Source organism: Branchiostoma floridae, chromosome 18, assembly GCF_000003815.2.
Source record: "Branchiostoma floridae strain S238N-H82 chromosome 18, Bfl_VNyyK, whole genome shotgun sequence".
Lineage (NCBI taxonomy): Eukaryota > Metazoa > Chordata > Leptocardii > Amphioxiformes > Branchiostomatidae > Branchiostoma > Branchiostoma floridae.
Genome location: NC_049996.1, coordinates 4,161,040 through 4,171,708, shown reverse-complemented (window position 1 = coordinate 4,171,708; position 10,669 = coordinate 4,161,040). Strand labels below are relative to the sequence as shown.

The 10,669-nt window shown below is 38.8% G+C and overlaps 1 protein-coding gene and 1 long non-coding RNA gene across 4 annotated transcripts in view; both read right to left on the bottom strand.

Annotated features, from left to right (window-relative positions):
- Positions 1-395: 395 nt before the first annotated feature.
- LOC118405318 lies at positions 396-3,390 on the bottom strand. Its single transcript, XR_004829877.1, has 4 exons — positions 2,951-3,390; positions 2,479-2,568; positions 1,860-2,026; positions 396-1,393 (listed from the first exon to the last, which is right to left on the bottom strand). It is a non-coding gene; the product is annotated as an uncharacterized LOC118405318 (long non-coding RNA).
- Positions 3,391-6,479: 3,089 nt separating this feature from the next.
- The window catches only part of LOC118405289, a 16,510-nt gene continuing 12,320 nt past the window's right edge, over positions 6,480-10,669 (bottom strand). For all 3 annotated transcript variants that reach the window (XM_035804713.1, XM_035804714.1, XM_035804715.1), the window contains 2 exons: positions 7,391-7,581; positions 6,480-6,971 (listed from right to left, as the gene is read on the bottom strand). In XM_035804713.1, coding sequence (XP_035660606.1) covers positions 6,663-6,971; positions 7,391-7,581 — 500 coding nt within the window. In that variant the 3' untranslated portion in view covers positions 6,480-6,662. The remainder of the gene's footprint in view (positions 6,972-7,390; positions 7,582-10,669) is intronic.

Sequence of the window (10,669 nt, the reverse complement as noted above, 5' to 3'; positions counted from 1 at the left end):
ACAGCTTAGTGCCAAAGATTCAGAGGCTTTTGATTCGATCGATATAAGAGCAGTTTTACAGTTCAATCAAGGAGGTTCCATTGCAATGAAATTAGGATTCTAATCTAGAGCCTACTAGCCTCACTTCTACAGGAGGTAGGTTTTAGAAATTGGATCAAATCAAACAACTGTCAGTAAGTCTATTTTGACACACTAAAATGATAACAATTGTTTAAAATGTAGACTTAGGTCTCAGCGTAAAGGAGCTCAGCTTTGGACTCTCTGGAAATTTGTGTGTGCTGTGTGATCGAAAGATGCAAAGTGAACACAGTCTACATGTGCACTCTGAAATGATTAATAGTCTACAACAATGGAGAGAGACAGATTTCAAGGAATGATAATCGAGCAGCATTGTGGAAAAGTAAAATAATGTCATATTACATAATTCATATTCATGTTTGATAATGCATTTACTGGGCTCAAAATACCACCTGCATATGCAGGTTAGTGCAGGTAGAATTGGAGCTGTGCAGGTATTTCTGATGTCTACCTGCACCTAACCTGCACTGGTCCATGTACTGGGTTTTGTACATAAATGTACTATGATGTACTTAGTAGGTGCATGTGAATTAGCTGCATTGACTGTTACCATTAGGTATAAAAGAAAACATAGCAATGGTTCCTCAATACTTTTAGTATGATCCATACTTCTTAAATTCAGAGTAGTTCAGGTAAAATTTGTCTTTTCAATGATACCTGCACCAGTGCAGGTATGCAGAAAAAGTATTTCGAGCCCTGATTTAGCTAACTGATTCATAAAATCTCCAGTTTTGTTGAAAACAAAACAAAACACCTAGTCCATCTGGTTCTGGCTGAGCAGTTGAAACTTAATCAGGAAAACATATAAGACTTAACACTTTGTTATACATGTATTGCATAGGTTTGTAACTCGACAGACTGAAGCAGATTACATTTTACAGACATCTACTTGTTACTATAACTAAAAGAATCTGTACAAAATTTGATATGATAGACAATCTCTTCTGCTTTCTTATCAAGAACCTCCCATTTGAGGTTTTTTCCAAGGAATTAAGAGTCTCCACATTTCAAGCGGGAATCCAAAAGTGTCAATCATTTCACAACATCTTCACACGGACTATATATACTTAATGTAAGAACCAGTGCATAAGGACGTATACGTGTGATTGATGACACTGTGCTACTGTAACTGTATCAGTGCTGTGTTTAAGTGCCATGGCATACTAGAGATACCTGTGATGTCCCAGACAGCTCAATGTATGGTGCTGCCCAAAATGCCACATGGGCATCTTCAGTCCTAAGTGGTCCAAATATCCTTCTGTGGGGTACACCGGGTGTGAGTGTTGTTGTCACAAATCCACACCTTGACCAGCAGCTGTACAAAATGAAAATACAAAAAAAAAATCAAATCAAAACAGCTCAGTTCTCACAACCAACTTGACATCAAAACCTCCAGGATCTGTATTTTAGCAGGTACTATTTATATTAAAAGTGTTAACACTAATTCTCCTTTATCCGAGGGTAACCTATATTTGTTGTTTGAAGAAAAACACGTATTTAGGGATATATAAAGTCGACGGACGGTTTCAAATCGGAACATTTTGAAAATATTGCAAATTTGAAATCACTGCCAGCAGATATAATACTCCTGAAAACATTGTGCTGTTTTTATAGACAGCAGATATAATACTCCTAAATGTGCTGTTTTTAAAGACAACGGATAAAGGTCACCACACAGATAAAGCGTTACATGGTATTCATCATATTAGCTAAAAAAGTTATTCTCTCCTTCTTTTACAATAAGGACAAACCATGAACAGACTTTCAGTACCTGTACATACCTGTTATACTCAATGGCAGAAGCTTCAAAGTGGAGAGAATGCCTCTGTGCACATTTCAGTATTACTCCTCTCTGTACATCCACTTCAATTCAGTTGAGATTTCATATTTCATATTTGTCATATTGCAGATACTCTGGGAACATCTTCACTCAGGGACCATGAACATTCTGGAGAAGTAAACAGATACATCGTAAGATGAAGGAATAAGGAATTCAAATTTAGTTTACTATCTAAGGTAGCTTAAGAATATCAGATGATACTCATAGTACTACCTTTTTCAATACACATACAAATAAACCTTACAATCTAAGAGAGAGAGAGAACTTTATTGTACACGGTACAATATAATGTTTGGCAACAACTATTACACAAAGTACAAGATAGAGGTTTTAAAAAAAAGCTTAACAGCTTAGTTAACATAACAATAACTCTTTGATGTATATTACAACGGAGTAATCATCAATTGATATTCCTAATCTTATAACAAAGCCGTCAGACAGTCCTTGATATATTTGCCTATTTTTGCAGTATGGTATTGTGACATCTAAAGATGTATCAAGCTGTGAGAAATATGTATCGTAAAATTACAATAAAGACAATATTTTTAAGACGAACACACCTGTGAAAGTCTGAAGTCTCAATTGTATGATACATAAGGGCACCCAAGGACCATCTTCTTAGCTGAAACCTGGAAGTTTCATCAAGGTGCCTACATGTACAGCAAAACAAAGAAACATAACATCACACGTAAATATGGGTCAGTTTAGCTTTTCATGTTCCAGTAAATTTTTAACTAACGCTGGTTTACCTTTATGTATATCCATTGTTTTAAAAACCGTGGTTTAAATTGTACTCTTTTTCACATTATTTCAACGGACCCAACGTTTTCAAAATATTGCAGTTTGAAACCACCGCCCGTCGATGTGGCATCCCTAAATAGTACCCTGTTTTTAAAAACAACGGATATAGATTACCCCTGAAATAAAGGTGAACTAACGATACAGATGCTAAAAATAATGTTAGCAAAGGTTGGCATCGACTTTTTTGGATGTCTGATATGTCCAAAACTTCTACTACTAAGCCACACTTACCTTTTCAGGATCTTTTGTAAACTTTAAACGGTTGAAGTAAAATCAGGCAAGTTGAGAAGTTACAGAAAGGAACAGATCATTTCTACTATCAGAAGTGCAGTCTCAAGTTGACGAGAAGGAAATGAGAGCAAAATTTGCAGGACAAAACCAAGACAGATTCGTCAAAATCACGTTCAAAAATCAAGAAGGGACGTAGAATAAATAACGAACCGATCTTAGAACATTCGAACATCACATAAACATAACGTCACGCCAAAGAATCTTGACGTTCTACGCAAAACGTGTTCTAACATTTTACGTGTACCGAACGACTACAAGGGAACTTGAATACCCCTTCCCCCATATGGGACCGTCAACAGATAACTCGGTAACGTTTCACATTATAAGTTCGTCTATCTCTCACTTCAGTCTATAACGTTAACACTATCAAATGTTCTCTGCGAAATTGAATATTGGTCTGATGAAATACTGTAATTACTCGTAATAGCGGCTGTGTTCGTGCGAGTCCGAGCTTTTTTCAAAACATTCTTGAAGAGGGCGGCAGAATACTGGCAAAGTTTGGTCTTTACGCGAAAAAACTAGGTTTTCTGAGTATAAATCAATAAAATTGATTACGATCACATCACTAGAAAAAATTCAAGATCCAAAAGCTGAAGATTTAGTAGATAAGGTGAACGACTGCTGTGAACTGGTAAATGTGGCTTGGTTGATTTTATGTGAAGGTGATTCAGCACCAAGGACAAGAATCGGGTTACAAAAAGTAGTTCCAGACTGTAAAAGACGATTATGATTGCTTCACCTTATCGAAGGCCTCCATTATTTGGCCCATCATTATTGGCTGACTGTGTATTATATCCCCCCCCCCCCCCCACACACACACAAAAAAACCCACTTAAATCACTTTTTTTGGCAAGTCGTTGGTCAGCCGGTGCTGTACTTCCTGGTATTAGTCCGCGCTTGGTAATGCGGTCTTGTGGCCTGATTACCCATATAGTGTGCTCTATGTGCGTTTTGATAGGTTTGCAATTTCTCAAGATTGACACATCATTGCATCATAGACCCACGCTTAGCCACGCCCACCTCCACCAAACGTTATAAATGCAAAATAAAAACATTTAATGCAAAATAAAGCAATGGAATGTAGCAACGTAACTCTCTCATTGGTCGAACCACCAATTACCATGATATCATTGGTTGAACTGATGATTGTGATGGACAGCCAGGATCAGTTTATTACCACCTGTTTGTTGTCAGCTGTACTCACTAAGTTAACCTAAGTAGCTAACCTTTTCTCACTTTGTGATGAGAAACTGTAAGAGGGCAGGCCATACGTGTCACCATTGGGGAAAGCGTGAAGAAAGGCATGTTCAAAATATAACTTTTAACCAGATAGGTTATTAACCATCCACTAACTGTCCTTGGTGCTGAACACATTTCACACAGCCAAATAGACCGCACTGTAAGATCTATTATGTGTCTATATGTATGAAGGCCAAGTTTTCTACTTGAGTCATTTAGGGACATTCACATCACGTGTCAGTGGGGGCTCCTAGCGGCCTTTGTAAGTTTTGCAGCTTTTAGACGTCATTTTTTTGCCTGCCATAATTTCTGTACCTGATAGGAGTCGCTTTTCATCCATGAAAATTAAGGACATCGTAGAACACTTGAGCAATAGCAACACAGAATGAAAGCAGCAAACAGTGACATTTTGAAACTCTGTCATCTCCTTTTTGCGTCTAGATGCGTTAGGAAAAACGTAATTGTTGAATTTTAGAAGTGCTCTCTTTATAGTTAATAAAAGTGACAAATAATGTACTAGACTAAGTATAGACTGTGAATATTTTTCAAGGTTTTCAGCACCAAGGATAGGGCCAATGTGTCTTCGAGGATGCCTTTCTTCCAAACCTTTGCCCCTCTCCCGACCCTCTAACAACGTGAATTCAACCAAATGACATCAGTGATGACAAAGACAAATATATCAAATGATGGATTTTCAACAAAAACATTAAAAATTTAGTGATTTCTGTTTCAAAACACTTGGTTGTGTGTAAAGATTCTTCTTGGAAGAATTTTCTAACCACACAAAATCCTTCCTCACTTAAGTCTTCAAACTTGAGAGATATTCCTTTCTTCAAACATGGCCTACTTTTACTAAGTATCCCCATGAAATATTCATAGATGTTGTATCTTAACCAGTGTTTGTGTGAGTGTGTCTGCCTGTCAACAAGGTAACTAAAAATGGCTAAATGAATTTGTTTCATACTTAGTGTGTTGGTGGGACATGACAAAACGGCTGGAAATGATTAGGTTTTGGGCTCCCTAGCGGTTTTCCTTTGGTACTCCAGTGGAACTTCATGTTTTGATATCTCAGGCTCCAAACTAACTATGGTCATGATTTTTTGGAACTAGATTAATCTTGCTCTTAAATGTATTCATAATAAGTTGTAATACTTGCTATATAGTCTGAAATAAAGTTGACAATAAAGGGCATTTATTTGCTAAACCTTTATCATACGTGCGATTTGCTTTTTTTGTGATTGTTGTATATGTCAACTAAGGGAGGTATACATTTTACTGGGTATACAAACATTTCAATTCATTTCATCACTTTTCTTTGAAAACCATTTCATCAAAATATCACAGAATATACAAAATACTTTCTTTATACCCTACACAATACATTCAAGTGAAACATATAAAATAGTGCATTTGTTCAATGTTAGTATAAAAAAAGATGAATATTTTACCAATCTTCTGTGTTTACATGATTGCATTGTATATATATAATATGGACATTTTTTCTTGACTCATTTTTGCACAGGGCCTGTGCAGTGATGGAATGTATCTTAAATATTATAGTAAAGGCACCTCACACAAAACCTAACTCCTTTATGTAATTTGAAGATAGTCCTAAGAAACTGTGATCTGTTAATGAAATTGTGGTGGTGGTTCTCTAAGGCACATATCCACTGCACGGAGAACAACATAAAGTTCAAAGTAGTTTGTGCAGTTGAAAAAAAGTCCTTCAAATGATCCACTAAAAGATGTGACAGTCTCTTTATGGTAAGAATCCTGTGCAGAATACACAGGGCTCGAAATACCAACTGCATATGCAGGTTAGTGCAGGTAACAATGGAGCTGTGCAGGTATTTCTGGTGTCTACCTGCACCTAACCTGCACTTGTCCATGTGCAGGGTTTTATACATAAATTATGATGTAGGTGTTTGTGGATTGTTATTAGCTGCATTGACTGTTACCATCTATAAAGTATAAAAGAAAAAAATAGCAATGGTTCCTGAACAATTTTAGTATGATCCATACTACCTAAATTCAGAGTGGTGCAGGTATAATTTGTCTGGTGCAGGTAATTTTCAATGTTAACTGCACCAGTGCAGGTATGCAAAAAAAAGGATTTCGAGCCCTGATACACCATATTGTATTCTAAATGTTACAGTTGGGTTCTATGTGTAATTCTAACTATTCGATAGTTCTGATAACTGACCCCGAATGATGAGAATGCTTCTCTAAAGCCGGTATCCTGTACAAGTTTACCATGTACTAGTTCAGCTGTGCATGTACATCTATGTTACGGTTGGGTTCTATGTGTAATTCTAACATAGTCCTGAAAACTGATTCCTCGACAGAGCCGTGGATGCTTCTCTAAAACCCGTATCCATTGCAAGTTTACAAGTATGTACATTGTACATGTATGTTACGGTTGGGTTCTATGTGTAATTCCAACATAGTCCTGATAACTGATCCCTCTATACAACTGTGGATGCTTCTCCAAAGCCCGTATCCAGTGCAGAGAGGCCTTCTCCTCCTCTTGTGAGATATTCAGATTATTGTACATCAGCTGAAGTCCGTTAACGTGAGACATCTCTGTCGTCTGGTTGGTCTGTGCGTACGCTCGTGACAGGACGAGAGCTGCGCGTGCCGTACCGTTTGCTCGGATCTGTTCCGCCTGGTTCAGGATGCTCTGCCTCATGGCCTCGGTTACCTTCCTCGTCACTCGGTCGTCCTGGAGACAAGAGGTTGTCATGGTAACTAGCATTGTCATGGCAACAGATTTCCATGGTAACAGTTCATGGAATGGTAAACTTCAGAATGATAATTTTAGTATATTAGCTGATTTCAGTTGCTAAAATCTGTGATTTAAAAAAAAATCAACATACAAGCAGGTTTCTAGTTCAACTTGGGCCCAGGAAAAAACTTAGTTGCCTGTTTCCTATCCTACCTTAGGAAAACCTTCCGACCCTAGAATTTTTGGGGTGGGTAGTGGAATCATAGAGTTTCCCGTTAGAATTTTTATTCAGCATACATCCTATTCAACTAAACACTGCTTGTCCTCATATATTTCAATTGTATTTTGTTAAATTGTAATTGTAAGAGTTTTTCGCCAATGTCTAAATAAGCATCAGCATACACCCCTATCCTCACCTGAATAAACTGTTCCTTCTCTGCATCTATCTGCAACGTCAGTGCCCTCATGGACCGTTCCACTATCAGAGCGGGGAGGGTGACGGAGAGAAGTTGGAAGTAGCGCACGTCTGTGTGGTAGCCCATGTCACAGTCGGGAGGGGGGCGGCAGAAAGCAGGCTGTGTTGTGTTATCTCCTGTACAGCAATCACCTATAGGCAGAAATTTTACATCACATTATAACATAATTGCAAAACGACTAATTTCAAGCAAAAAGACATTTTCACCAACTTCTTGTGCATTTTGCATTGAGATGGTGGCTATAACATACATAAAGAAGATGGTGTATTCTGCATCACCCCTAGTCCCAGTGCTCCCGCAGGTTGGGCTGGCTCCATGGGTGATAAAGAACCCTCACAAAGCTACTGTAACAGTAGACACTTAGTACTGGGACACTTTTCTATTGTGATTCTAACATATGATGACTGAAGGATACACAATGTCATGTGAAACCCAATGGAAAACATAGCTAATATCCATGACCCACAGAAACACAAGGACCTGCCAGCCTGCTGTCTGCTATGCTCCTAGGAGTGATTGATTACCATGAAACTTATGAGAAACACATTGGAATCACAGTCTCTACTTGGCAATAAGGAAACCTTTCCGATATGTATCCTCCAAAGCAAACATAAGGAACCCTCGACTAGGGAAAAAAGGGAAGATACCCACAGGGAATGCACTGCGTTATTATTCTATTAATGCTACCTTTAAGCAGGGCTCGAAATTCATTTTTGGGATTAGGTGCACTGGTGCACCCAGCTTGAAAAATTGGGTAAACCAAAAATTTTTTGGGTGCACCACTTAAATTTAAGTAATAACCTAATAGCAAAACTTATTTACAAGCTATCAAATTCTTAAACAAGTACCATGACATACATTTTTGTTATCTTTCTAACACTTAGATGTCAAGAATATGATGTATACAAGTATGCTTTGATGTCTTTACATACATAAACCTAGGAAAATATTTGGGTGCATCCTGTGCACCCACAGAAAATGATTGGGTGCACAGGTCCAATTTTTGGTGCACCTGGGTGCACATGCACCCAGTATTTCGCACTGCACAAAAACTCTAATTTCCAGGTGTTTCAAGGGACTTACACACCTGTGAAATGTTCTGTGTCCTGGCTGTGTACATGACTTTCCTGGTTCGGCGTGTAATGTCCCTGTTTTTTTCTTACATACCTGGACACGCGCTTGTACAGGAATTTCTAGGACCCTTACACCAGACGTGTAGGGGAAACAGGCGGAACAAAGAAGACAAAGGCTTGGCGGCGCCTATTCTCAAAGCCAAGCTTGGGTCGCGGGTTATTACAGGTTTACCGGCAACTACTACCAGCCTAGGCTATGCTTGGACAATTAATAAGCAATGAGGTTTACATTTTAAACACAAAATAAGGGGGAGTGTAGGGGGTATTGAATGGTTGGTATGTCTACCCGTGACATCGTCTGACAGAACAAAGTGGAACAAAATACAACTAAAAAAAGAAACGGCATCGCCATTTTTAGGAATACCATCAAGGTCAGAAAGAAAGGTCTACAGAATACAATACAATACAAGAAAAGAACAATCATAATTAATGAAGCTGTGATTTGTTTGGCCCGATATTTCCAACTTATTTGGAAATCCTACGGTCGGCAAGTATTGAACGCCAAAGGCAGTATTTACTCTGGGGGCCCACACGGGCCATTCATATTCATTTCTACATGTCGGAAAAAATATTCTAGGGATAGATCTTGGTTTATAAATAGGAAAGTATGTCTTAAACCAAGGAGGCTTCAACTTCCTTGTTTAAACAAACGCGTCATTTTCATTACATAAACAGCAGTTCGTTAGCCGGATGTGTATTGCATTGTCTAGCACAGACAAAGGCCACAAACGCCCAGCGTTCATTGAATAATTCTTATTTTCTTCTTTAATTATTTTGCACTCACACTGAGATTCTGTTTCAACATAATAAATCTGAATCGCTGTAATAGACTTCTGCGTGTATCACGATAATCAGTTACGTGATCAGCCCCCTTTGTATGAAGGGCTAGGAAAATAAACTAACTAAAGAAGGAAATTCGTAAACTAGTGATGTACGATGTTTTTATAGCTGCAAATACAGAGTGCCTGTCGCGTCATAGCGAGGAAGTTGAACTGAAACGACGTTGGGCATAGGCAAAACATAGGACTGCGTTCTGATTTATGGGCAGCTTTTTGTCAAAAGAATGGAGAGAACACGGGACAAAATACTGTCCATTTTCTTGGTTACCGTCTGTAACTTTCATTGGCTACTGTCGACGCACAATATACGTGAAATGATCTATGTCAAGATATAACCTCCTTGACTCGATGTACTAAATTTTTGTCCCGGATTATGTTCTTGATTGTACAAAATAAATGAGAACGTTGAACGTTAAATTTATACCGATGTTTCAAGCTGTTGATAAAAACAGCGGCATGTTTTACATCTTTCTAGCTACAGGCAGGTATTGTTTTACTGTGAAATACCGGTAATCAGGCAGCTCAAACAACCTCCTTGACGTAATTGTAACAATAGACATGGCTGGTACTACCGGTAGTTCACAGCTCTTTGTGTCCGTGCCCATGCAAATTCTTCAGAAAAAGCCAATAGAATTTCTTCTCACACAATTATAGGGTCAACCCTTCGGCCAATCAACGCAACAGTCACAATTTTCAAATTCTTCAGTTGAGTTGGTATTGTGGAGTCCGCGTCTTTGCGGGTGGATGTGCGTTCTTGCCTTCTAAGTGTGTCTAGATACCAGGGTGCGTTATCTGAGGGTACCTAGGAACATTCTTTTGGTCATTATTTTACATCGATCAGCAAGGAGTTTCTACTCAAGATCGTGGACAGGACGTCAGCTGCAACTAATAATAACAGGACCGCTGTCGGGCCAAAGTTCTCTCCTATGGCTTCATGGATCAAGGAGCTTCCGTATGCAACTGTAGCGATGATATTGCAGTCGGCATCTGACTTTGCTTTCGACGGAAACAACGTGGAGGAATATCGAAACGGCTCTCATGTCTGGGTAGTGAAACAACCCTCATCTAGGAACGACAACTGTATTACCTAGACTCCCTTGCAGTCTTCGGAACGGGGCTGTATTTAGGGGAGGGGGGCGTTGTTCCGCGATTTTCTATGTTGACTATGTTTTTTTCTTTCGGGAAAGGGAGTTTGCCGAGGAAGGGAGTTTGCTGTGGAACTTCTGAGTTTGCCATGAAACAGATAG